Source organism: Bufo gargarizans, chromosome 10 (genome assembly GCF_014858855.1).
Source record: "Bufo gargarizans isolate SCDJY-AF-19 chromosome 10, ASM1485885v1, whole genome shotgun sequence".
Taxonomy (NCBI): Eukaryota; Metazoa; Chordata; class Amphibia; order Anura; family Bufonidae; genus Bufo; species Bufo gargarizans.
This window is the reverse complement of record NC_058089.1, coordinates 110302450-110330098: the sequence shown is the minus strand read 5'-3', so window position 1 is coordinate 110330098 and position 27649 is coordinate 110302450. Positions and strand designations below refer to the sequence as shown.

The window sequence follows — 27649 nt, the reverse complement described above, 5'->3', positions numbered from 1 at the left end:
CGATCAATGGCTGCATACTCTTTCCGGTAAACCAAGTCTGCTGTCTTGGTGTGACCTTGGATTCTGCCCTCTCCTCCCGACCGCACATCCAAGCCCTTTCCACCACCTGCCGCCTCCAACTCAAAAACATCTCCTGCATCCGCACGTTCCTCAACTTTGAGTCTGTGACGATGCTTGTACATGCCCTCATCATCTTCCACCTAGACTACTGCAAAATCCTCCTCTGTGGCCTTCCATCTAGCAGTCTCGCACCTCTCCAATCTATCCTCAACTCTGCTGCCTGACTAATCCACCTCTTGCCCTGTTACTCCTCTGCCTCTCCCCTCTGCCAATCCCTTCAATGGCTCCCGATTGCCCAGCGAATTCAGTTCAAAATACTAACAAATCATACAAGGCCGTCCACTACCTATCCCCTCCCTACATCTCGGAGCTACTTTACCGATACATCCCCACACGCACTCTCCGATCCTCAGAAGACTTCCTTCTCTCCTCTTATCACCTCTTCCCACAATCGCTTCCAAGATTTCTCCCGTGCATCCCCCATACTCTGGAACTCACTACCCCAACATATCAGACTCTCACCTACCGTGGAATCCTTCAAAAGAAACCTAAAAACCCACCTCTTCAGACAAGCCTACAACCAGTGACCCTGCTGCCTCTATACTGCCATGTCCAACTTCACCCGCACCTACTGTGTCCTTCTCCTATGCCATGTAGATTGTAAGCCCTCACGGGCAGGGCCCTCTCTCCTTCTGTACCAGTTTGTAACTCGTCTTGTTCATGCTTAGTGCAATTGTCTGTATTATGTATGTGCACCGCTTATCATATGTACAGCGCTATGGGATGAATGGCACTTTAATAATAAATAATAATAATCTGACCTCCTAGGCCAGTGGTGGCGAATTTATGGCACTCAGATCCCTCTGTGGGCACCTGGAAAAAGTCTATGGTGTACCAATATGCCTTAGACTTTTTCTGCCATTTATCAGCGCACAGGCAGCGCAGTGAATGCAGGCCGGCTATTATAGCTAAATGATAAAGTACATGGAATATATACTATGTTGGACTGTAGTATTCGGGGTAAATTGCCGCGTTGGCACTTTGCGATAAATAAGTGGGTTTTGGGTTGCAGTTTGGGCACTTGGTCTCTAAAAGGTTCACCATCACTGGCCAAGATGAATTTGGCTGCAGCTGAACAGAGAGCTGGAGCAGGTTTACCTTTTGTAACCAAATAGCACAGGATTCCAATATATATTCGATGTACACATATAATTTACACCCTGATATTGTTTTGGCACATTTATGTCTTAGCTAACGTTTGTGTCTTTTTAGTTGGCATATCAGGCCTGGGTCTCTAATGCCAAAACTGCCCTAAAAGAACGAAAGAGACACCAGCGACAAAAAGCTGAAACTGAGAAGATGAGACACAAAGTGAACAAAGAAGTGTCGGCCGAGGAAACAGGTGCACATTTTATCTATTATTCTGACTTTTGTATTCCGATTTAAAGCAATGGGCACGGACACCTAGAGCCCTGGGTAAGTTTACCTTAAAGTGGTTGGTAAATTAGGTTAATTCTCTAAACCAATCTTATTTACTACATAGGCTACTTTCACACTTGCGTTCGGTGTGGATCCATTTGCATTATTCTTTTTTTTTTTTTTTTTTAAAGTCTAAGTCAAAACGGATCCGTCTTGACTTACATTGAAAGTCATTGGGGGTTTTCAATTGCATCATATTGTATCAGTGGAAACGGATCCGTCCCCATTGACTCACATTGTAAGTCAGGACGGATCAGTTTGGCTCCGCATTGTCAGGCGGACATTATAACGCTGCAAGCAGCGTTTTGGTGTCCGCCTTAAAAGTGAAAGGGAGACCGAACGCAGCGAAACTGATGCATTCTGAACGGATCCTTATCCGTTTTGGGCCGCTTGTGAGAGCCCTGAAACGGATCTCACAAGCAGAACCAGAAACGCCAGTGTGAAAGTAGCCTTAGAGAGTCTGTCACCACCTTTATGCTGCCCCTAGTGAAAGTCGCACAGTGTTTTCAACGTATTGTGAAATTGTACTATATTTTTGTTACATCGCTCATGACGATGTATAAGATGCCCAATCAGCCACTGATTGACAGCTTTCTCCCTGTAACTGTGTAGTAGATGGGTGAGCACAATGAGAGCGCTTTAACTGATAAATTGTAAATTTCGCAGAAAATACTTTTTCAGGCAGACATAAGAGCCACAGCACTGAAATCAGTGTGGCTGCCTTTTGGGCATCATGGAGGTGATGACATATTCCCTTTAAAGTAATGCCTGAAACCAAGCAGCATATTTTAGCACTTGGACTGTGGTTCAGCTGAAATGGACTTAATGGCTGTAATACAGAAGCTAAAATGCACCCTTATTAGGGTTTTCAAAATGTGACCTCCTTAGTTACTTTTCTGGTTGCAGAGAGCATTAAGAGTGCAAATATAAGAATTGTAATTTATATTAAATCTGCATTTTTACTAGAAGTCTAATATGTAATCTTATTGTTACAAGGAGGAGAGTCTGTGGATGAGAAACAAGAGGAGCCATCAACTACTGAAGCTGGAGAGGAGGGGGCTGTGGAAGAGCACGGTGAGCAGGAGGTTACCAGTATATGTGAGGGCGGTGATCTCACTGGTATCGCTTAATTCTAGTTTGTATTGTGAAGCTGCACTCTTATTAAAGGGGCTAGCGCATGAAAAATGTAAGAAACTAAAATCAGACATTATATAGAAAATGACAATCTCTCTCTAAACAAAGCTAGAACCAGCCCTGTATCTCACATGGATCCAAAGATCTCCATATTCATTGCTCCAGTTGTTCTGCTAGACTTATTTTAAGCTAACGGCTCAGGAGGGTATGCTCTTTCTCATGGAGTGTGTCCTTTGTGCCGCAGCTGGTGAACTGAGCATGTGCTTCCATTTCAGTGAGCAGGACAGAGAAATTAGAAAAAGAGAAAACAGCAGGTGGCGCCATAGATAGATTTCATAGAATAACTCTGTAGCCATAATGCATTTTTAATTACATGCAATTACAAAAGTATTCAGATCCAGGTGTTGGTTTGAAAACTGTAGACAATTTTTTTTTTTGTGAGACAAACCCTTTAAGTTATTATGGTTCCTTTATAGTTAATGACTACAATGACATTATACATAAAACTAAGCACTTTAGATTTGAATCCAGAAGTTAAATAAGACAGTTACAAATCAGCAGTAGTTTTTCTGCCTCCAGGAGCCCTTCCCTTCCTCCCCCTAGCCCCCTCCATAGACTTTTATATGTAATCTGATCCTTTAGTGAGCAGGCAGCTATCTTCACTGTAGACAGATCTCAGCAGTGAATTCAGGAGGGAGAAGGAGGAGAGAAATTTGATAAGAGGACAAGAAAGCATCTTTCTCTGATGAAATATATTAGAAAGTTTATTATAGTCTCCTATACTATTCATTTCTGGAGAGAAAAAATACTTTTTTTTTCTGATTTTGCTGCGGTTTTTACAGCATCTCAACGGCTATGTGTCAACTTACCCTTTAATTATCTGCTTTGTTTAGAAAATAGAGCAATTTTAATGCACAGAGCCATGAGTTGCAGGATTTTGGCAGATGTATGCCCTCTACAGCTAGTGGGCAATGTGATAATGGAGCATCTTTTAGCCAGAGGCCCATAACTTGCACACATTTTAGTGTAATCATGCAGTTGTCAGTCCGTGTTTGGGGAGGGGGTGTCAACTGCAGCAGGAGTTTGAAATAAAAATAATTGTATTTCTTCAATTAAATAATTTCAAAAAATGGTATGTCCCCGCTCCCATCTGAAACGGCACCCCCCTTATATATGGGTAGAAATACGGGACACATGTGGATGTAAGGATCATTTCATATCTGTCCTCCACACATTCCTTATAGTGCACAATTTCTCGCCCAGTTTCCTTGGGGGACACAGAAGACCTTGGGTATAGCTCATCTCCCTAGGAGGCGTGACACTAAGTGAAAACTGTTAAGCCCCTCCTCCACAGCTATATCCCTCAGCCTGGAGAGAGAGACTGCCAGTTTTTGCTTAGTGTCCAAGGAGGCAAGACACTCCCTGCTCTGCAGGGCTGTTTTTTCTCCTGTTTAGTTTTAGTTTTGATTTTTACTTTTTTTCTTTTCTTTTTCTTCAGATCATCAGGGACAACAGAGACGCACTAGACCTCTCTGTTTCTCCCGGGGTTGAGCTGCGCCAGTGCCGGTCACCCGCACTGCTGCCTCCCCCACAGAAGACAAGGTGGACCAGGGCAGCCTAGCTCCCCTGCATCCCGCCAGCGTAAGGGTCGCCCGCACGCCAAGTCCCTCTTCCAGCGTCCTGCCACCACGGTGCCAGTAGCTGAAGGGGCGACCCTGCTGGAACAGACCGAGGGTGAAGACGGCTATGGTGAGAGATTGGCTTCTCCAGCCCTACGTCCCCCCCCCTCCCCGATCTCCTGCGTGCCTGAGGACCCTTCTGTCCCTGGCAGACTAGGCTGGCCCCTGGGCTGCCGCAGGGCGACATTCTGCTCCCTCTCTCCTGGTCTCCATAGGACATTAGCACCTTCTCTCTGCAAGAAGAATGCCTAGGGAGCTGCAGAGGTCCGCACCTAGCTGCCCCTGACGGAGGGGTTATGCAGGCTTCCCACCCTCACTGGCACCCGGTCTCAGGGTCTCCCTCTCTTACCGGCCACTGCTTCAGGGCCAGGGGGCCCGCGCCTTGCTGCCCCTGACCCTCCTCTACCCTCATGGGCACCGGTCCAAGGGCAAGGTGGTTGTGGCTGCCGGCCATATGGTGCGGTGAAATGGCTGCCGGGCGCAGGGTCCTCGCTTCCGGGCAGCGGGGTGGGCACCCGCGGCCTGCAAATGAGCGCTATGCTTCAAGCCCCCGGCCGACCGTCGGAACATTCCGGTCGGCCGGGCGCAGCGAAATCAGGGTCCCCGTCTCTTCCGGCCCGCGGGGTGGGCATCCGCGGCCGGTATGTGCAGGCGCCGCTCCGTAGGCCCGGCCGCTACTTGAATACTGTGCGGCCCCGGTCAGCCGGGCGCCGCTACAAATTTAGGCCCCGGCTTCACGGCCTACTAGGCCGCAAAATTCCGGCCTCTGTTGGAGGGGGCTGGAACTTCTCCAGGCGCGAATTCTTCGCGCCTGGAGGTTCCCCCGCCCCCAGGGGATCGCAGCGCCGCCCCCCAGGCCGGATCCCTGTTAACCCTTTGGGAACAGGCCGGCTTCAGATGGGCCTGTGTGGCTGCCCCCCCCCTTTTTTCCCTGCTTCTCAGGGATTCTGTGCCCCTATAGGTGGCTCACCTTTCTGCCTCAGTGAGGCTGTTATAAAAAAAAAATATATATATTATTTATTTATTTATTTATTTATTATATATATATATATATACCTTGTGGGCTGCGCAGGACGCTGCAGCCTGATCTCAGTAGTGCTGCCTGTATACATGCCCCCCTTCCATAGGCGGCATGTCGCGCTCCCCGGCTGCGGCGCTGCCAGGGTCATTTTCCCCTTCTAGGCGTTCTCTTGCCCTCTCCTGGGCGGGATACTGCACTCTCCCTGGCTGCGGGTTGGCCTTGTGCATGATCCCCCTTTCATTGGCAGACTACGGCAGTTTCTCTGGATACGGTGCTGGCCATGTGCACGGCCCCCTTCCAAAAGTGGGACGCTGCACTCTCACTGGATTCGTTGCCGATCATGTGCATGACCCCCATTTTTAAGCGGAATACTGCACTCACCGGATACGGTGCTGGCCATGTGCACGACCCCCTTCCATAGGTGGAACGCTGCACTCTCACTGGATTCGCTGCTGGCCATGTGCGTGACCCCCTTCCATAGGCGGAACGCTACACTTGTGCGTCGCTGCCGCCCATAGGCATGGCTCCCTTCCGTGGACGGCATTCGGCACTCTCACTGGATTCACTGCCAGCCATGTGCATGACCGCTTTTCATAGGCGGTATGATGCGCTCTCATTGGATTCGTTGCCGGCCTTGGGCATGCCTCCTTCCCTGTGGCGGCATACATACACTCCCTCGGTCGGTGGTTGTTCTCTAACCGGTACGTTGTTGGCCATGTGCATGAACCCCATACGTGGCGGGATGCTTGCACTCTCACTGGATCCGCTGCCGGCCATATGCATGACCACTCTTCCGTGGGCGGTGTACGCACTCTCACTGGTTTCGCTGCCGGCCATGGGCATGCCTCCTTCAGGTGACATACACAAATTCTCACCGACTGCTCGCACTCTCCCTGGATGCGATGCTGGCCATGTGCATGACCCCCCCCCCCCCCCCCCACCTTTTTCTGGGCGGCATACTACACTCTCACTGGATACGTTGCTGGCCTTGAGCATGGCCCTCTAACATGGGTGTAACGCTTGCGCTCCCATTGTATACGGTGCTGGCCTTGTGCGTGACCACCCCTCATTCCTGGGCGGAAATTTGCACGCTCACGAGATTCAAGGCTGTTCTTGTATGTGCTGTGTTGGACTTGCACATGTTTCCCTTTATTAGCGGAGTTGTTACACTCTCACGAAATTTCGGTTTGATTGTTGCACACTCACTTAATGCTAGGATAGCCCTGTGCATGTCCCCCTTTCACTAGGTGGACTTCCTGCTGGATACTGTGTGGCTATGTGCATGGCGCCCTTCTGGGCGAAGTATGGTACGCCCTACTTCTCTGACGTAGGTACGACCTTGGGCATCACCCCCCCTTTTTGGGGCGGGCCTTTGCACTCTTGCCGACTACAGTTTGCCAGGTACATTTCCCCCCTTTCGGGGCGGTCAGTTTGCGTTCCATCGCATAAAATACTAGTCTTATGCATAACTCTTTTTCAGTTTGCACTTTGCACTTCCGTAGATTCTGTGGCGCTCTGTGGCTGGCCCTCTTCGCTGAGTGATATTTTTGCAGTGAGCGGACGTTCTCGTGCGTTGTTCGGGCCGCGTATGCCTTCTCGTTCCGTAGGTGGGTTGGCCTCACTGCTTACGGGGCTACTCGTACGTATGCCTCCTTTCCTCCTGCGACATATTTATTATCTTGGGAGTCGGTGGTTGCAGCAAGCCTTGCACTATTCTCTACAGAGATCATTCTGTCCACCTGTGTGAGCCTAAGGTGTTGTCCAATGAACAACAAATGAATACCTTTTATATATAAGTAGACGGGCTCTACCTGCTCGCTACTGCACCGAGCTGGGTGGTGCTCATTCATTTCGTTGGCCCTTCCGCCCGGGGAGTGTTCGTGGTTCCTAGATACGTACCCATTCGTCCTCCCGTGGCATTGTTTCCCTGCGCTAGTGGTCACATGGTCGAGAGTGCTGTCTGCAGCGCCCTTCGCATTCTATGTTGGCTCTGGCGGGACTACAGTCCCCTCACCTACTACTATTTCCTCCTCTTTGAGTGCGGTGTGGTATGATTCTTTCCGGTTGGCGCCCTCGGCGTTCAGTCTGCTCTGCTACCAGGTTCGGCCACTCTTCGTGGGAAGGTCATCCAACTTCTCTTGGGTGCTCGCTTACCCAGGTCCGGAGGACCTCCACCTTGGGTTCTTCAGGGTATTCGCCTTCTGCGAGGCGGTGAACCGGGCGTCTCAGTGTAGCGGGGTTCTGCCTTTGAGCTGTCCTATGGCTTCTCTGTTACCCACTCCTCCTTTCGTTTGGAGGGTGTTATGCCGGCCTCTGTCTCGACTGCCTTTTCTCGCCGTCTCTGTTTGGCTCCCACTCGGTACAGATCACTCCGAATGTGGCTTCTGTTCCGGCCACGCTTCAGAGGCTGTTCCTTCACTGCCCTCCCCTCTGGGGAGAGCATGGTTGTTCATGTGGATGGTTCTGGTGTTCCTTTTGGCCTCGTACTGTCCCCCTTGTTCAAACTGGCTGTACTTGCTGTGTGCCTATTTACCGGGTCTACCGCGTTCTGTCCTCCCGCTGGGTGCAGATTGCGTTTTTTCCATTCTAGGCAATGTTTCTGCTATGGACTTACCTTCTCGGTAACTTGGGAGGACTACCATTTAGTCAAGATTGTCTTTAGATCCCCCACACCGGGACTGTAGTCCGTCTTCCTGTGGTGGCTACATCGGCTTGGGCTTTAGCCTGTCTTGTACTGGCATCTGGCGGTTGCTGGACGGACCCTTTGGTCCCTGTCTGTCTGTCCTTCTGCTCCCCCACTCCGGTGGATACGGAACACCTTTGTTCGGGGCCGACGGGACCAGTTCTACCGACCGTTCTGCCCGGGTTACTGGTCTGCGCCTGTTCATTGGGTTTTCGCCCGCTTGCCCAGGCGACTATTGTGGGCTCGTTAGTGTCACTCCTGGCCGTGTTTTCGTCCAGGATCTGTGGTAGGAATTAGGGCTTTCCTTGGGGTTCTGTGGGAAGCTGGGCGTTCCCCCACTCTGCCTTTCTCTCTCCATGGTTCTGTCTTTCTCCAGTCCGGCCTGGACCTGGGACTGGGACTCTGTTGCTTGAAGTATCAAGTGTCGGTGCTGTCCTTCCTCTTTCAGCGTTCCCCGCCCCTCTGGGCCTGTCAGGACCTTCTTCCGTGGAGCGGCTCTTGGTTTCCTTTTTGTACTGCCCTCCGGTACCGCCCTGGGAACTACATACTGGGCTCTTGGCGCTCCAATCTTTCCCTTGGAGCCGTTACAGAAGTTCTCTCTACTCCTTCTGTCCTGTACGGTTGTGTTTCTGTAGCCATCGTGTCTCTGACGGGTGCCTGAGTGGCGGCCCTTCTTGTTCCGAGCCTTCTGTCTTTCCCCAGGACAGGGCTGTTCTCCATTCTGTCTTCTGAAGGTGGTGTTCGTCTTTCCTTTCATCAAGGCAGTCGTCCTCCCCTTCTCACCCCCGGGAACGGACACTTCACCGATTTGGACGTTGTTTGGGCCTTGCAGTTTTTCCTTGGGGATCTCCGACTCTTGTCGACGTTTGGTCTCTTGTGTTTCCAGGAGGTCCGCGCAAAGGGTGGATGGCCTCCAGGGTGGCTTTCCTCCGCTTTCTCGGAGTGGCTTTTGCTGTGGTTGCCGCACCAAGGGCAGGGTTCTGCTTTTGGTGTCGCCATTCATTTCACCAGAGCTGTCGGTTCCTCCTGGGCCGGAGACATTAGGCTTCGGCCATGCATTTGTGCAAGGCAGTCACTGGTCTTCCTTGCACACCTTACCGAGTTCTGCAGGGTGCATACTCGGGCAGGCGGCGGTTTTTTGATGCCTTCGGGTGCTTTGCCTTGGTGCTGTGGTCCCTCCCCTCTTGGACTGCTATTGAACGTCCCAAGGTCTTCTGTGTCCCCCAAGGAAACTGGGCGAGAAAACGAGATTTTTGTATAACTTACCAGTAAAATCTCTTTCTCGCTCTTTCCTTGGGGGACACAGCACCCACCCATTCTTTGTTTTTCTTGGCACGGTTTCCGAGTTGTTTTACCCTTTGGGTAGTTGGCTTGTTGGTTCCACTTTTGGACTTTGCCTTTTTTTCACTACTTGGACACGCAACTGGCAGTCTCTCTCTCCAGGCTGAGGGTATAGCTGTGGAGGAGGGGCTTAACAGTTTTCACTTAGTGTCACGCCTCCTAGGGAGATGAGCTATACCCAAGGTCTTCTGTGTCCCCCAAGGAAAGAGCGAGAAAGAGATTTTACTGGTAAGTTATACAAAAATCTCGTTTTTCAATGCACAGCGCACCATATAATGTAAGATAAAGATACTACTTAGGTTTTACCCAAAAATATCAATTCTTGCGCAAAGCGGCGTTCTGAGGGAATGTAACGTGTCTCTTCCTGTGGATAATAGCTAGCTCACTACTATGTCAGCACATACTCCACATTGTATGATCCAAAGCCACTAATAACACGTCACGACAACTGCTTAATACACTCTTGGGCCCGTTGCTGTTTTCTTTGTCTCGGGACCAGATTGTTAATTTTGAGACTTGCACAACCACCGCGTCTTTGGAGAGGGCTATAGGAATTTAGGTCTGATAGTTAAAAGCTGTCGGCTACATAGCTCCTCACTGAGCGAGAAGCTTCAATTAATGCGGTTTTATTGAAATATTATAGGTCTTAAACATAATTCAAGAGAGGATTATAAGACTCCATGAAAGCCCACGCAGGAGGATGAGATTTGGTGGATTACTTCTCCACAAATTCTTATTGCGGATTATTACAGGAAATGGCGGCTTTGTGCATGACGTTTTGTTTTTATGACTGATGAGTTGTTTTATTGGGATTTGCTGTGTTCACCTCTACTTCCTTTTGACTCCTTCGGTCTCCTCCAGGTGGAAATAATTTGGTGCAACGTATATTCGACATCTTGAAGTTCCTCTGGGTCCTCTTTCTCGCCATGTTGGATGGTCTCGTAGACTGGCTGGGCACTCTTACCAAGCAGTATGTGGACATGTCCACCGTGTTGTGGATTGAGAGATACATTTTATCCCAAAAGTTGTCAAAGGTAAAATGAGTTCCACAATGAAAAAATAAAGACATTGGATAAAGTGAAATATAAAATTGTGATCCTACAGCCGATTGTGATTGATTGGGGCAAATTTATTTAGCCTAATGCGTCTGTATTCTGCCTTTTTTTCACTGACGTTTTCCTGAAAAACGGTCATTAATGAGGTCTGTTGGCCTGTAGGAATTTATCCTGTTTGTTTTTACGCTCTTAATTCACGGGGGGTTAAAGAAAACAGCCATGCGGATAGAACCATAGACTGCAATAGTTCTGAAAACGGCCGTGTGACTATTGAATAAACGGAGGATCACAGTTAGATCCACCTTTGCAATGTATCTAAAAGGAAGCAACTTTGCAAATCAACGTGATTGAAAATGTTATGTCTACAGCTCCAATATAGACCTATGTGTCCCCATGGTAACAGACTACAAACAATGTGTAGTCCTTTTCTGTAGTCAAGTATACTCCCTCCCTACTTTTTGTCAACTTACAAATGGTTGATAAGGAGTATGCAACCTTTAATCCATGGAGTGGTGGATAAGTAGTAAATGAGGCCAAAAACTGAGAACTAAAAAATAACATTTTTGGATTGGTTATTTACATTTGTAGCTTTTTAATGTATTAAAATATATTAGAGTTATTTGTGTTTGGAAGCTATTGTGACCAATTGTAATTTTACGTTTTTTTTTTTATTTCATTGTTTTTCCAATACATTGCAGGGAGAGGATGTGACTCGAAAAGATCTCTCTGCTCTCCATGAAACTGGGCAGGACAAGAAAGGTCTTGGTGCTTCGTCTCTGCCTGCTGGAACTACATTTGATAAGGGAATTGATTCACAGACTAGCATGGGTTCAAGGTAAGTGTATAAGTATAAACGTCGGGTATAAATGGAGTAAGATGACCCTGTGCTGATAATGGCTTCTTGTCTTTAGTGGCTGTGAGGAAGAGGAGGGCCTCAGCAGCATGGCAGACTGTACAGACGTAATCACGCCACTCAGCACAGGCTACAACACGCGCACTAACAGTATGGAGCAGATGTCTGTTATTGCCTGCTGGGAGGAGAGTCCTTCAGATAAAGGTTCCCTGGAAATCCAGCCAACAAAGCGCTCTCGTACTGCCAGCGAACTACTGCTCTGCAGGTAAGCACAGATAGAGAATGCACTCCTGTTACATCTGCTCGGTTATTTTCTCACCTAGTTGATGTCTGTCATTAAGCACCTTGTGTTCTAAATTTTTATATTATTCCAGGCCACTCACGTTCCCTGAACTCTCAAACTCACAGCACTTCTTTAAGACACAGAGCCGGCCATTGAGGCTCCTGTTTGCCCTCTACCACTTGGTGGCAGCACACTCTGAATTACTCTGCTACTTCATCATCATCCTCAACAATATGGTCAGCGCATCGCTCATCTCTCTCTTCCTCCCCATCCTGGTCTTCTTGTGGGCCATGCTGTCCATCCATCGGCCAAGCAAGCGCTTTTGGATGACTGCTATTATTTATACAGAGGTAGGCCAGCGATCAGCTTTGTTATATGTGCTTAGATCGCTGGATCATCTTGCCAGTGGTTCTCTCATGTCAGCTTTAAATTATTTACCTTTTACAGTTGTGATGCACATGGCTGTAATATAATCTTTGTTGTGCTTTTCACTCTGCAGATAATGGTGGTGATTAAGTACCTCTTTCAGTTTGGTTTCTTCCCATGGAATAGTGATACAGTACTTGTGCGCTATGATGGTAAACCGTTTTTCCCTCCTCGCATCCTCGGGCTGGAGAAGAGTGACTCGTACATCAAATATGATCTGATCCAACTTCTGACGCTTTTCTTCCATCGATCTCTGCTTATGGTAAGGAGGTTGTCATAGACATGTGTGGTACATTCTATATGGTCTACTCTTGTCTTTGCGTACGTACACAGCTAATTACACTAAAAGTAGGTGCATGCCATACAGGGGTGTATCTAGCAATTTGCGGAGCCTTTACAAGTAAGGGTGCAGTCCCACTTAGTGATGCATTGCTACATGCGGTGTGCAGGGTTTTCAAATAGATTACGGGATTTTGCTGGTACTACCACAGTCTTTTCAGTTAGAACTGTGGTATGACCGGCAAAATCAGGTGGTCGCATGTGGCTGTGTTTTTGGCAGCAGGAGACCACTGTTTCTTGGGACTGCACCTTGCGACCAGGGCTGCACTTAGACTTTTTGTAGAGTTACTTACTGATTATAACTGAGGCTAGGGCTACATGACTGCCTTGGTCATGCCCAGGTATCGCAGTGTAGCAGGGCAACTATAGAAATGAATAGGGTTGCAGTGCACCTCGCAGGTTAAACAAGACACCAGAATATTAAAAAATCCAACCCTGCTGGATTTTTTTGACTCTGGCATCCTGGTTTGGGCAAACTTCCGACCCATGCTGTGAGCCCATTCATTTCCATGGCTGTCCTGCTACTCTAAGATACTTGTGCCAAGACCCTCCGTAACCCTAGTCTAAAGCTACAGTCTAAGTGAATTCATTTGCATTTAGTTTTGTGGATTACAGCTGTCATTCAATAGTTAAAATCAAACAGTAGCACTGCAAAAAATCACAATATTGTCTTGGCCTAATACTGAAGACAATTGCTGTATTGTTCGCCCTATAAGACGCACCATACTATAAGATAGACCTAGTATTTTTATGTTACAAAGATGGCCAGACCTGGCTCTGACTGCTGTAGTCTATCTATCTCATCACTCTCTAAGTAACATGATGTATTTTCTTCTTTTTTCAGAGCTATGGATTATGGGATCGGAAGGATTTGGAACCTGTAGAGAAAACCCAGAAAGAAAAGCGAGAGAGCGAGACTGAAATCCAGTTATCAGAACATCCAGATCCCACAGGAAGCACCAGCTCATTATTGCGTCGACGTAAGAGAAGAGAGTCACAGAGCAGCGAATTAGACAAAGGTGGGCATCTTCATACCGATGTTTTAGTATTAGTCCATACAGGTTTTGTATTAGTTTTGAAGTTAGTGATACATTTGTTGTGATGAAGACCTCTGCATCTAATTTTGCCCTAGATGCAGCGAAGGAGAAGAAGGGAGATTCAGAAAAGAAGAAAAATAAGCCAGCAGCAGTGAGAATGAAGATGGTTGGGGTGAAGGTTGAGAATTTCTTCATCCGCATGTAAGTGGCTTGGTTGTATTTTGCATTATCTTTTGGTTGGTTTGTTACTCATGTATTTTCTACCTCCGTGACAGCCAGTCATCAATGAGTGGATTTAATAGTGGAACTCTCTGTGATTTACATTACACATAGAGCATGATTTTGATCAGTATAAATAAATTCATGATGTTAAGAAGGATCTATACAAGGATTTTGCACTTACATAATCATCAAACATTTTGCATTCAATGCACGTGAATGAAGTATTTTCCACCTCATTCACATGACATGCTTAGGAAAACAATCTGTGTACATTTACCTCCCCTATAATATTACGATGTGCGATTAGCTCTAATCATATTCCTGTTGTAGGCTGCAGGGAGTGTACAAACCAGTGAAAGTTTTCTTCCATGACATCCTTCATACAAAGTACAGAGCAGCCACTGATGTCTATGCTCTCATGTTCCTCGCTGACGTGGTGGACTTTGTCATCATAGTCTTTGGGTACTGGGCATTTGGGGTAAGTGACTACAAGTTCATTGTACATTGACAGTGTGGTCATGGAGTGTGACTTGGTAATTCTAATCTCCATATCTTCCCCCCTCTAGAAACATTCAGCAGCTGCAGACATAGCCTCGTCACTCTCCGATGACCAGGTCCCCGAGGCCTTCCTGGTTATGCTTCTCATCCAGTTTTCCACCATGGTGATAGATCGAGCTTTGTACCTCCGGAAAACCGTGCTTGGGAAGCTGATCTTCCAGGTGATACTGGTCATCGGTATTCACGTCTGGATGTTCTTCATTCTACCAGCAGTTACTGAAAGGTGAGCAACCTCCATATAAAGCACAAGTCATGAGTTGTCCATACACCTTGGACTTTATGTAGCTCATACAGCTCGCTGACTTTCTTATTCTTTCCCTAACTTTCCAGGATGTTCAGTCAGAACACGGTGGCACAATTGTGGTATTTTGTAAAATGCATCTACTTTGCCCTATCTGCCTACCAAATACGCTGTGGATACCCAACCCGCATTCTAGGCAACTTTCTGACCAAAAAGTACAACCATGTAAACCTCTTTCTGTTCCAGGGGTGAGACGTCTTTTATCTGTAACATCCTGCCTTTCACAGCGACTGAAATGGTGCTGACTGGACTTTTAACAAACTGTTCTCCATTTCAGCTTCCGCCTGGTCCCTTTCTTGGTGGAGCTGCGGGCGGTCATGGACTGGGTGTGGACTGATACCACCCTCTCTTTGTCCAACTGGATGTGTGTGGAGGACATTTATGCCAATATCTTTATTATAAAATGCAGTCGTGAAACTGAAAAGGTAGGAATGAAACCTCACAGCCACATTGATCCACGAAATCTGGACAACCCCCTCCCCCCCCCTTTTTTAGTTATATATATATATATATATATATCACTTGTGACCCTCAGCCCTATAAGTAAGAACATGTTTGGTGTAATGCGTTGATGTATACAGTGAGACTGGTCGGAGTTGGGGAATACTCCGGACATACCTACAACATGTAGCCATGGCATGGTGTTACAGGGCTTTACGTGGTTGGCCATCGTTTGAATGGCTGGTATGTTATACTAGATTTGCCCTGCAGTGGCTGCTTCCAGGAGCCACATCTATGGCGTAGATAATATTACACATTGGAGGACATTTATTAGAATGAATTTATATGCCGGTCTTAATCTGCTGGCACCAGACGCACCACAGTTATTAAAAGGCATAGCATAATTCTGGCACATCTCAGGCCATCCGTCTGTCAGAACTGACATCTACACCAGCTCCTAGCCAAATGTCAGGTAAAATGTATGACATTTTTCTGGTATACAGTATTCTAAATGTGCTGGGCCATCTGGGCCCCATCCTGATCACTTTTTTTTTTTTCTAATAGTGGCATGTGCACTGCAAACCCCCCAAAGAGAACTTTTTGATGCCAGAAAACGGGAGTATAGGCTTTAATAAATGAAATAATAACTCCCCAATGAATTTTCATTGGTGTCCAGGTACTAGGGACGTTCAGAGGGGGCCACATGCTGCGTGGCATGTAATAGAAGCCCTCAGGGTGATTTTTCCCTTTTTGGTTCCTGTCTATATAATGGACACGTGATCAGCTGTGCTCCCCTCATCTTGTCAGTGCAGGTTATACTATAGGCTGATCATAGTCTTAACATCATTTTTTCCTTAATGTATTAAAGATTCTGGGACACATTCCATTGCATTACTCAGACAGGCTGAATGTGAAATTCCTGTAATACGGCTCCAGAGTGCATACTAAGGAGTGCCCCTGACCACCACCAATCACTGAATACTTACAGTATTTATGACCCCGGCTCACAGGTTATTCTCATCATTTATTTGGAGCCATATCTGGAATTACCTGATAACTGTGTTATCAGGGATAGTTTTCTCATGGGGTCCTCCTGATTGTTAAGGCATCACTAGCCTAATATAGAAACTGCAGATATAATATATATGACAGGCACATTGCTGTTTCTCTTTACAGACACAAAATGATTTTATAGTAGAGGAACCTCCTATTTTAACTCATTTAATTGTTGGCGGAGTCCTCACTGTTACCTATAAATTAAAATAAGTGGAAACTGACCTCTAAAGGTGCTGCCACATTAGGTTTAAAAAGTGGAGATGTTTTATTTATCCTTAGTACTTTTTCCTTTTATGATCCATACTTTATTTTGGCTTTAAAAAAAAAATATTTATATATATATAAAAAACTGAAGGAACAGAAAAATGTGGACAGAAAAAAAACTGCTGTTCTGTCATGTTCTATTTATTTTGTTCTGTCTGTTGTACTTTTTTTCTTATCCAAAATGACTGAAACCTGATGGAAAGGACAAAAAAAAAGCGCAACTGATGATCAAAATAGAACAGATTAGGGTGTCGGACCGCAGCCAATGTGATACTGAGGGCCTATCCTGGACAACCCTTTAAAGACGTTCTATTGTAAGGACATATTATGCAGCTTTGTTTAACCATCTGGATTCATATTAATAAATTTAATGGAGTCTTGCAGCAGTTCCGACCCCCTCCAAACTGCTGACAGAGCTAAATAGGAGTTTTAATCCACCCCGCGCCACGGTCTCAAGTGTCCTCTGAGCATTTCATGTGATGTGTCCTGGACTCTCTGCATTGAACGCTCTGCTCTAGTTGTCACCTGGATGGACACTAAAGGGGAGCGTTCAGTGCAGAGAACCCAGGATCCAACACAGCCCTGTACATTCAATGGTCTATGTTTAATCAATACTATTTGCAGAGTTGATTAAATTTTTTTTATTTGAGTAATTTCAGTTTGTCTTCTCCTCAGAAATACCCTCAACCTAAAGGACAGAAGAAAAAGAAGATGGTGAAGTACGGCATGGGCGGTCTGATCATAGTTTTCCTCATCTGCATCATTTGGTTCCCCTTGCTCTTTATGTCTTTGGTGCGCTCTGTTGTGGGAGTCGTCAACCATCCGATCGACGTGACTGTGACCTTCAAGCTGGGAGGATATGAGGTATGTGGTGGTACCAGAAATCAGTGGGTTTAAGTGGCACTGCCAGGGTAGGAGTTTAAAGTACTGGGAGACGAGGGATTGTAACAATGGGAGAGATTTATCTAGACTGTCGTTGAATGCGTTAGCAAAAGTTGAGATTGAGTTATCAAAGTGACATGTGGGATGTTGGATTTGAAATTTTGCTTCTCCCCTCCAGCCACTGTTCACCATGAGTGCTCAGCAACAATCCATCCAGCCATTCACTCCGCAGGAATATGAGAAGCTCACCAGTGAGTTTGATCGGCAGCCGGTAAGCAGTTACAGCAGGCACCATTATGGTCTAGTGTACTGGGGATGATCAGTGTACCTGTAACAAGTCCCCTTCTCCTGTCTCGCTTCAGACTGCCATGCAGTTCATTACTCTGTACAGTTATGAGGACATAGTGACTGCACAGATTGAGGGGAGCTCCGGTTCTGTCTGGGGGATCAGTCCTCCGAGCAGAGAGCAGATGAAGAGGGAACTCAAGAATGGATCCTCAGCTGTTACACTTAGATTTACTTGGGACTTCCAGAGGTAAGACAGTTTATGGAAAGGGTCCAATAATGGCACCCAAGCAATCTACCTTCATTGTATATTGATTTGTATGTACCCGGAAAGTCAGGCTCCCACTCGCACTGGAAGATTTTTTTTTTGTTATATTTAAAGGCTATAAATCACATTTGGGGGCATTTTTTATGATGGCATTTTACTCATTTAAGGCTAAAAATAATCTTTTCAATTGGTCTTTATTAAAAATGTAACATATTTTCCCGCAACCTTCACTTTGCGTGTAATATGCAGACCATTTCTTTCTGTTTAACAGTGAATATCAGGAGCAGCTCTGACGGCTCAATGTGTAATTATCTCTGAACTCCTGACAGCTCCAAAGAACGTCTGTCAGAATGTTCAACCCTATTAAACCTGGCATACTGGCTGGTAGGGTTGATCATGCTGATTAAAATTATACTATATTTTTTTTGTCTTTATGTTAAACAGCTGCAGAGATATCCTTGGAACACCCCTGTGCTCTGCACACTCCCCCTGATTGACAGGGCTAGACATCAGCATGCTGAGGGTAGAATTGTGTCCTAGCATGTGCATATCATATACACTACTTACTTTAGTCTTACCATGTTGATAATAGAGGTTTTCTATGTTAATACATACATATTACTGCTTTATTCACATACACAATATGATTATAAAGACACCAGTAATATGTATTAGCTTACTAATTATAGAAAACCACTCTTCTCCATGATAAGGCTATAGCCTGGAGGTAAGTGGTCAACCTTGTATATAGATGTCCTAAGTTCAAATCCTAAAAGAGACTTCTAGAATTTTTTTCTTTCTTATTCCCCCCCTAATTAACCCATAATAATGAGAATAAAGGTTTTTGGTGGGTTACATGAGAGAGGAAAAAAAAACTAAAGAAAAAAAAAAATCTCTTTGGGATTTGAATCTGGGACATCTACATGCAAGGCTGACCACTTGCCTCTAGGCTACAGCATTATAATATTGAAAATAGTGGTTTTCTATATTTAGAAAGCTAATACATATGACTGGTTTCTTTATAATTATATACTGTGCCTATGAATAAACCAGTAACATGCATTAGCTTTCTAAGCATAGAAAAACTCTATTCTCAACATGGTAAGGCCATAGTACGTAGGGTATATGATATGTACAGTACATGTGAGGACACTGCTCTGCCCTCCGCATGCTGATGTTCAGCCCCACCTCCTGGCCCTCCAACTTGCTCATTTGTATATGAATAAAATGCAAATATCTCTGCAGCTGTTTAACATACAGACAAAAGAAAAGTATTTTAATCAGCATGATCAACGATCCCAGGCAGTATGCCAAGTTTAACAGGGTTAATCATGCTGGCAGAGGTTCTTTTAAAAACTTATTTTAAGCCATATTCCTATCAGTTTGATAAGAATGTAGCTGTATTGAGTGGTGATTTTTGATTGATAAATTAAACTGATGGGATGGACGTTGTCACTTTGAGTGTAAGTGCTGTAATATGGAAGTTTAGCTCCTCACATATGTAATATAGAAGCGGTGTATATAAACAGTGGGAAGAGGACCGGAGCTACAGTGCAGGAGATGGAGGTGAGCATAGGTGTTTTTATTTTATTTTTTTAAGGTATTTACTGGCATGAGGCACATGTTGAGTAACTTATAGACCACTATTTGCTGGCTGCACCTGGACTTGGCAGAGTTTTAGAATGCAAGCACAGATGCGGCCCTGTGAATGGTGAGCAGGCCACGGAATGGTCCACTAGGTAATATAAACAACTGCCAAACTTTTGTCAGCTTCTGTTCAAGGGGCTGTATGTACAGAGCCTACGGAAAGTCACTTGGGAATATTTATATTTAATACTGAAAAACACCTTTCGTCAATCTTGATGACTCTGCAAGTTCTGTTTATTGCAGGGACTTGGGAAAAGGGGGCACTGTAGAGCACACATCCGAAAAACACACTAAGGACCTGGAGACAGGAAGTGAGGTGCGGATGCAGCTGGCAGACCTCTTAGAAGGCACACGCGTTACCCCAGTGTAAGTGCTCAGATAGCGTTGTGCACTATCACTACTACTGCGTCCAAGTGAATGAGGATATTCAATCTTACCTCTCTCCACAGCTCTGTCTCACACTTGTTTCCAAAGTACATCCGAGCCCCCAATGGACCGGAGGCAAATCCTGTGAAGCAGCTGCAGCCAGGTAGGAGATCTACAGGACAGGTTTCAGTTTGTTGGCTGAACATAAGGGGTCATGCACACGACCATATGTATTTTGCGGTCTGCAAAACGCGGATCTGGCAAAAAAAAAAAACGGATGACATCCATGTGGATCCATTTGTTGTTTTTTTTTTTGCAGATCCATTGTAACAATGTCTGTCCTTGTCTGCAAAATGGGCAAGAATAGGACATGTTCTATTTCATTGCGAAATGGACATACAGAAATGGAATGCACACGGAGTCATTTCAGTTTTTTTGCGGACCTATTGAAATGAATGGTTTCGCATCCTGGAAAAAAAGCCACGGAAACTGAAAAAAATAAAATAAAAATGCCTTTATGTGCAAGAGCCCCAAGAGTGAGGTTAGATTCTTGGAAGCGGGTGGATAATTGGTGTATTTATCAGTACATGTTGTTTAATGGAAAATAATAGTATCCATGAATGAATATGTAATTCAGGATAAAGGTAACAGATGCAGTGTAAAATGTTACTTAAAGGGGTTCTGCAGTTCAGGGGTCCCGGGTGTCCAGAGGATAGATCATCAGTTTAAAGGGGTTCTGCAGTTTTTTTTTTAAAGAGAACCTGTCACCTGCACTTTGCTGCTGTCACTGAGGTCAGCATAGTACAGTGACAGACCCAATGGCAGTCAGTATTTTTATAGTACTGACGTGCTGAAACTTGCATGCACACTAGCACTGCAAGGAAGATTGGCCTCGCTGTCCTCACCTCCTGAACATGATGAAAGTATGTGTAACAGGAAAGAAACCCGCCACTCACCATCTGGAGGCTTGCAGGTGCACACCGCGAGCTTCAGCATGTCAGTGACTTAAGGCCCAGTTTCACAGGAGCAGACTCGGTCTGTGAAATACACTCCGTGTGACAGAGGTATTTCCTGGACTATACGCTGCTCCCATGACACAAACGCACGGGGCATTATGATTTATAATGCTGTGGGTTCCTGTCTAACCTCGGCTGTACTGACTGCATTAGGCCCTTTTCACACGAGCAAGTTTTCCGCATGACGTTGAACGCATAGCACCCGCACTGAATCCTGACCCATTCATTTCAATGGGTCTGTGTACATGAGCCCGGCCCCATAGAAGTGAATGGGGCTGCAGTGAAAAACGCATTGCATCTGGAAGCAAGTGCAGATGCAATGCATTTTTCACTGATGGTTGCTAGGATATGTTGTTTGTAAACCTTCAGTTTTTTTATCATGCGCGTGAAAAATGCATCAAAACGCATTGCACCCGCGCGGAAAAAACTGAACGCAATCGCAGACAAAACTGACTGAACTTGCTTGCAGAATGGTGCAATTTTCACTGAACGCATCCAGACTTAATCCGTCACGCTCGTGTGAAAGAGGTCTTATGGGAGTACAGTTCATTATGTCCGAGGTCAGACAGCAATTCACAGCACTATAAATTGGTCTAATATGCCCTGTACCGATGTGGCATGCAATGCAGTACAGGAGCTCCTCTGCCCGCCGTGCCAGGCTTTAGAAGAGCAGCGCTGGTGCAGGCAGAAGAGCAATCTGCGATGAAGCCCCTGCCTGTATAGCGCTCTGTGAGGCCTCAGTGAATCCGTACTCCCATACTCGGCAGTGTATGGGAGTATGGATTCAAAAGTGCAATGGGCACCTAGTTCGGTAAGTAAAAAACCATATAAAAAAAAAAAATCATTTTGTCCCATTTAGAAGAGGTTTGAATAAAGTTAATTTGAAAGTTTAGGTGCACTAGCTGGGCATTCCGCAATTTGCAGACCGCACATCGCCGGCACTATAATAGAAAATGCCTGATCTTGTCTTCAATTGCGGACAAGAATAGGACATAATCTATTTTTTTGCGGAAACGGAAGCACGGATGCGGAAGTGCGGTTCCGATGCGGACAGCACATTCCGGCCCCATTGAAAATGAATGGGTCTGCACCCGTTCCGCAAAATTGCGGAACGGATGCTGACCCATTTCGCGGACGTGTGAATGGACCCTAAGGGTGCACAGAGTGCCTTGGCCCCCCCCCGCCCCCTTAACTGCTCATTTGCATGTGAAGCAGCGAATCGATAACCGAAAGATATCATTACATTCAGCTGAGCTAGCCTTACAAGGCATTGGGGGACATTTATCAAAACTACTGTAAAGTAGAACTGGCTTAGTTGCCCATAGCAACCAGATTCCACCTTTTAATTTTTCAGAGCTCCTTTGCACCAGTTTTAATAGATCTCCCCCACTGTGTCTGGTGTAACAGGGAATTTCCTGATTGCAGACTCCCTATCATCTGTTTTGGTACAAACGTCTATCCAAATTTTAAAGGATAGATCCAGCAGAAGAACAGGCTACCGGATATCATCATAACCAGATACTGCTGTCCACCACCAGATCCCCAGACTATAATGGGATCCTGCTTACCAACATAAATGAAATCCAGTATCCTGTTCCTCTGCTGGATCAGGCTACCAGATTTTTGAATGCATATGTGATCTACTCTAACCGGGCTTCGGTTAAAAATGTGTCCAAGTGTCTAACTTCTTGCAGGAAAACCCAAACCTGTCGCTCAGCATATGCCACTAAACTCTGGCACTGCATGGACTGGGTTTACGTTGTCTGAATATTAGACAGCATCGAATGTGGGCCAGTGTGTAAATCCAGTTCTCTTCTTCTGCTCAGATGAGGAGGATAGTTACCTCAATGTTATGGTGCACTTGAATCGTCAACGTATAAGTGATGGCAACTCCAGCAGCAGCTTCGTGGAGTGGTGGGTGATCAGCCTGGAAGACTGCAAGAAGGACTGCAACATCCTCCCAATGGTTATATTTAATGACAAAGTCAGCCCCCCGAGCCTGGGCTTCCTGGCTGGATACGGGTAAGTGCAATACTTCCTAAAAAATGAGAAAGGACAGCAACATACACTGTCCTGCCCAGTAGTGGCTTCACCAGTTTAGAATTGTCCAGGTATTGTGGGGAGAGCCAACTCCAGAGTCCTCAAGGCTGGTTTCAGACGAGCGAGTGTCATGCCAGCTCCCGTCCTGACCTTCCTGCACTGCCGGGGTCGCATAGCATTATAATGATTTATGATGCTATGTAACTCTTAGGCTAGTTTCACACTAGCGGCAGGACGGATCCGACAGGCTGTTCACCATGTCTGATCCGTCCTGCGGCTATTTCGCTGTGCCCGCGGACCGCCGCTCTGTCCCCATTGACTACAATGGGGACGGGGCGGAGCTCCGGCGCAGCACGGAGAAAGCCGCCGGACTAAAAAGCCTGACATGCAGTAATTTTAGTCCGGCGGCCTTTCTCCGTGCAGCGCCGGAGCTCCGCCCCCGTCCCCATTATAGTCAATGGGGACGGAGCGGCGGTCCGCGGGCACGGCGAAATAGCCGCAGGACGGATCCGACATGGTGAACAGCCTGTCGGATCCGTCCTGCCGCAAGTGTGAAAGTACCCTAACAGTTCTGAAATGTATTGGATAACACTGACCGCATTGTGTCAGTGTTATACAATACATTCCAGAACGGTAAGGGTTATATAGCATCATAAATCAATATAATGCTATGCGACCCCAGCAGTGCTGGAAGGTCAGGACGGGTGCTGCGAGTCCGGAGCGTGACGCTTGCTCATCTGAAAGGGGCCTTACAGTGCCTACCTCTCAGTAGGGTTTATTTACTTAAAGTTTTGTGGAGCTTTCTTTGCTGCAAAAAAATGGCTCATGTTCAAAAGTTGAACTTTGTTTAACCCGTTCCCTCCCAGCACTGTAATAGTACAGCGCAGCGAGACGTGACTTGCTGTCCAGCGCCGTACTATTACCGCCCACTGATGCAGGTTCCCAAGAGATCTAGCCTCAGGCCCGTCTCCTAGGCAACCTGTTAGCTGGTTTCACACGGGCGTTGCAGGAAAATAGCAGGTGCGTTGCGGGAACACGCGCAATTTTTCTGTGCAAGTGCAAAAACATTGTAATGCGTTTTGCACTCGCATGAAAAAAATTGCGCATGTTTGGTACCCAAACTTCTTCACAGAAGTTCGGGCTTCGGATCGGTGTTCTGTAGATTGCTATTATTTTCCCTTATAACCATGTTATAAGGGAAAAGAATACATTCTGATTACAGAATACATAGTAAAATAGCTCTGGAGGGGTTAATATAAAAAAATAAATATTTAACTCTCCTTAATCCACTTGCTCGCGCAGCCGACGTCTCTTTCTGTTTGCAGTAACAGGACCTGTGGTGACGTCACTCCGGTCATCACATGATCCATCACATGTTCTTTTACCATGGTGATGGATCATGTGATGACCGGAGTGACATCACCACAGGTCCTGTTACTGCACACAGCTAAGATGAAGACAGAAGGAGATGCCGGCTGCGCGATCAAGTGGATTAAGGCGAGTTAAATTATTTTATTTTTTTAACCCCTCCAGCGCTATTTTACTATGCATTCTGTATTCGGAATGCTATTATTTTCCCTTATAACCATGTTATAAGGTAAAATAATAATGATCGGGTCTCCATTCCGATTGTCTCCTAGCAACAGTGTGTGAAAATCGCACCGCATCCGCACTTGCTTGCGGATACTTTCGATTTTCACCAACCCCATTCATTTCTATGGGGCCTGCGTTACATGAAAAACGCAAAATATAGAGCATGCTGCGATTTTTACGCAACGCACAAGTGATGCGTGAAAATCACCGCTCATGTGCACAGCCCCATAGAAATGAATGGGTCGGGATTCAGTGCGGGTGCAATGCGTTCAACTCACGCATCGCATCCGTGCGGAATACTCGCCCGTGTGAAAGGGGCCTTAGTGTATGACTCAGTGTAATACACTAACAGGCAATGCATTACAATACAAATGTATTGTAATGCATTGTAGAGGGGATCAGACCCCCCATAAGTTAAAGTTGTAAAAAAGTGTTTTTAATTAAAAGAAAAGGTTAAGTAAAAAAAAAAAAATATGAAAATAAGCCCCTTTTCCCCTGATTTTAAAACAAAAAATAAAAACATTGGGTATCGCCGCATCTGTAACGACCGGCGCTATAAATATCACATGATCCACCCTGTCCGATAAACACCAAGCGATTAAAAAGGCGTATGTCCCACACAATGATACAAAAAACAACCTTATCCTGCAAAAAACGAGCCTCTACATAAGAAAATCGCTCAAAAAATAAAAACTATAGCTCTCAGAACATGACACTAAAACATAATTTTTTTTGTTTCAAATATGCCATTATTGTGTTAAAGTGAATAAATAAAAATATACATAGGTATTGCCGCATCCGTAACAACCTGCTCTATAAAAATGTCACATGACCTAACCCCTCAGGTGAACACCGTAAATAAAATAAAAAAAGTGTCAAAAGCAATTTTTTTGTCACCTTAAATCACAAGAATTGCAACACCAAGCGATCAAAAAGGCGTATGCCCCCAAAATAGTACCAGTCACCTCATCCTGCAAAAATGGAGACCCTACCTAAGACAATCAGTCAAAAAATAAAAAGTCTATGGCTCTCAGACTATGACACTAAAACATGAGCATTTTTTAAACAAAAAAAAAAAGTGTTAAAGTGAAATAAAAAAAAAAGCATACATATTAGGTATCGCAGTGTCCGTAACAACCAGCTCTATAAAAATATCACATGGACTAACCCCTCAGGTGACCGATGGAAAAATAAATAAAAACTGTGCCAAAATTACAAGTTTTTTGGTCACTTTGCCCCATAAAGTGTATTAATGAATGATCAAAAAAATCATGTACCCATAAAAAACGTCAACTCTTCCTGCAAAAAAACTGTCCCATGCACAAGACGATCGGCAGAAAAATTTTAAAAATGGCATTCAGAAAATGGAGACAATTTTTTTTTCAAAAAATGCATTTATGTAAAACTGAAAGTAGACATATTTGATATCATTGCGTCCGTAACAACCTGATCTATAAAATTAGCACATGATCTTCCCAGTCAGATGAATGTTGTAAAAATAAAAAAGGTGCCAAAACAGCAATTTTTTTGTTACCTTGCCTCACAAAAAAAACTTAATATAGAGCAATTAAAAATCATATGTATCCCAAATAGTACCAATAAAACTGGCACCTTATCCCCTAGTTTCCAAAATGGGGTCACTTTTTGGGAGTTTCTACTATAAGGGTGCATTAGGGGGGCTTCAAATGGGACATAGCAACTAAAAACCAGCCCAGCAAAGTCTGCCTTCCAAAAACCATATGGTGTTTCTTTCCTTCTGCGCCCTGCCGTGTGGCCCTTACATCAGTTTACAGAAACACCCAACATGTGGTCGTAAACAGCAGAATCAGGGTTATAAATATTAAGTTTTGTTTGGGTGTTAACCTTCGGAAAAAAATGGATTAAAATGAAATTTCACTTTTTTGGCAGATTTTCCATCTCAATTTTCCTTTAATTCTTGTGGAACACCTAAAGGGTTAACAAAGTTTGTAAATTAAGTTTTGAGTAGCTTAGGGAGTGTAGTTTATATAATGGGGTCATTTATGGGGGGTTTCTACTATGTAAGCCCCACAAAGTGACTTCAGACCTGAACTGGTCCTTAAAGTGGGTTTGGGAAATTTTCTTTAAAATTTTAAGAATTGCTTCTAAGCTTTCTAACGTCCTAAAAAAATAAAATGACATTTACAAAATTATGCCAACATAAAAGTAGACATATGGGGAATGTTAATAAATATATTTTATGAGGTATCACTTTGTTTTAAAAGCAGAGAAATTTAAATTTGGAAAATTGCTAAATTTTCGAAAATAAATAAATTTGGGATTTTTTCATAAATAAAAGGTGAAATATATTGAAATTTTTGACTATCATGAAGTACAATCTCAGAATGGCTTGGCTAAATAAGTGTTCCAAAGTTATTACCACATAAAGTGACATGTCGGATTTGCAAAAAATGGCCTGGGCAGGAAGGTGACAACTGGCTCAGGGTAGAAGGGTTAACTGCTAACTGGTGCGGATTTTGCCCGCATGACAAGTACAGCTGATGCAGTTGAAGGTAAACAGCAAGTGGTTTTGCTGTACAGACACACTTACCTTAACCCCTTATGGCCGCATGACGTACCGGTACGGCATGTTTCCTGAGTCCTTAAGGACCCATGACGCACCGGTACGTCATGAGTTTAAAAACGCTATTGCGGCGCTGTGGGGGTTAATCGGAACAGGGTGCCCGCTGAAATCATTCAGCGGGCATCCTGTCACAACACCGATCGCAGCAAAGCGCAGGTCAATTCAGACCTGCGGTTTGCAGCGCTTTCTGCAGTTTCTGATCGCCGCGGTCCCTGACCGTGGGGATCAGAAACTTTAAAATGCCCAAAATAAAGATTTTTTTCACCGCACCCCTGAATGATTTTATGCAGGGAAGGGGGGTTGCAGGCGGTGCACATTGCTGACACTCTGGTATAAACGGCTGACGTCTGTGCTGGGATGTCAGCCGTTTAACCCTTTCCATACCGCGGTCCGTACGGATACTAAAAAACTATCTCAGAATGGCCTGGATAAGTCAAATAGTTTTCAAGTTATCAGCACTTAAAGTGACACTGAAGACTTGCCCATTTTTTGCAAATCTGACCAAAGGGCTTCTGTCACTCCACTAAACTCATATTTTATTTTTTTTGTCTCCTTAAAATCCTTATGCTGCGACTTCATATATATATGGCTATTACTCCGTTTGGTTCAGTAGTTATATAAAAAAACTGACTTTTATAATATGCAAATTACCTCTCTAGCAGCAGGTAGGGCGGCTACCTGCTGCTAGCATCCTGCATTCATAATGACGCCCCCTCCT

At 45.2% G+C, this 27649-nt stretch overlaps 1 protein-coding gene across 2 annotated transcripts in view; it reads left to right on the top strand.

Annotated features, from left to right (window-relative positions):
• PIEZO1 (piezo type mechanosensitive ion channel component 1) overlaps positions 1–27649 on the top strand; it is a 184309-nt gene that overhangs the window by 153117 nt on the left and 3543 nt on the right. For both annotated transcript variants that reach the window (XM_044270505.1, XM_044270506.1), the window contains exons 32-50: positions 1333–1462; positions 2536–2613; positions 10259–10431; positions 11151–11287; positions 11364–11570; positions 11680–11938; positions 12088–12276; positions 13198–13372; positions 13486–13591; positions 13943–14090; positions 14179–14393; positions 14501–14659; positions 14749–14896; positions 16908–17096; positions 17293–17385; positions 17477–17649; positions 19558–19680; positions 19764–19843; positions 22523–22718. In XM_044270505.1, coding sequence (XP_044126440.1) covers positions 1333–1462; positions 2536–2613; positions 10259–10431; positions 11151–11287; positions 11364–11570; positions 11680–11938; positions 12088–12276; positions 13198–13372; positions 13486–13591; positions 13943–14090; positions 14179–14393; positions 14501–14659; positions 14749–14896; positions 16908–17096; positions 17293–17385; positions 17477–17649; positions 19558–19680; positions 19764–19843; positions 22523–22718 — 2978 coding nt within the window. The remainder of the gene's footprint in view (positions 1–1332; positions 1463–2535; positions 2614–10258; positions 10432–11150; positions 11288–11363; positions 11571–11679; positions 11939–12087; positions 12277–13197; positions 13373–13485; positions 13592–13942; positions 14091–14178; positions 14394–14500; positions 14660–14748; positions 14897–16907; positions 17097–17292; positions 17386–17476; positions 17650–19557; positions 19681–19763; positions 19844–22522; positions 22719–27649) is intronic.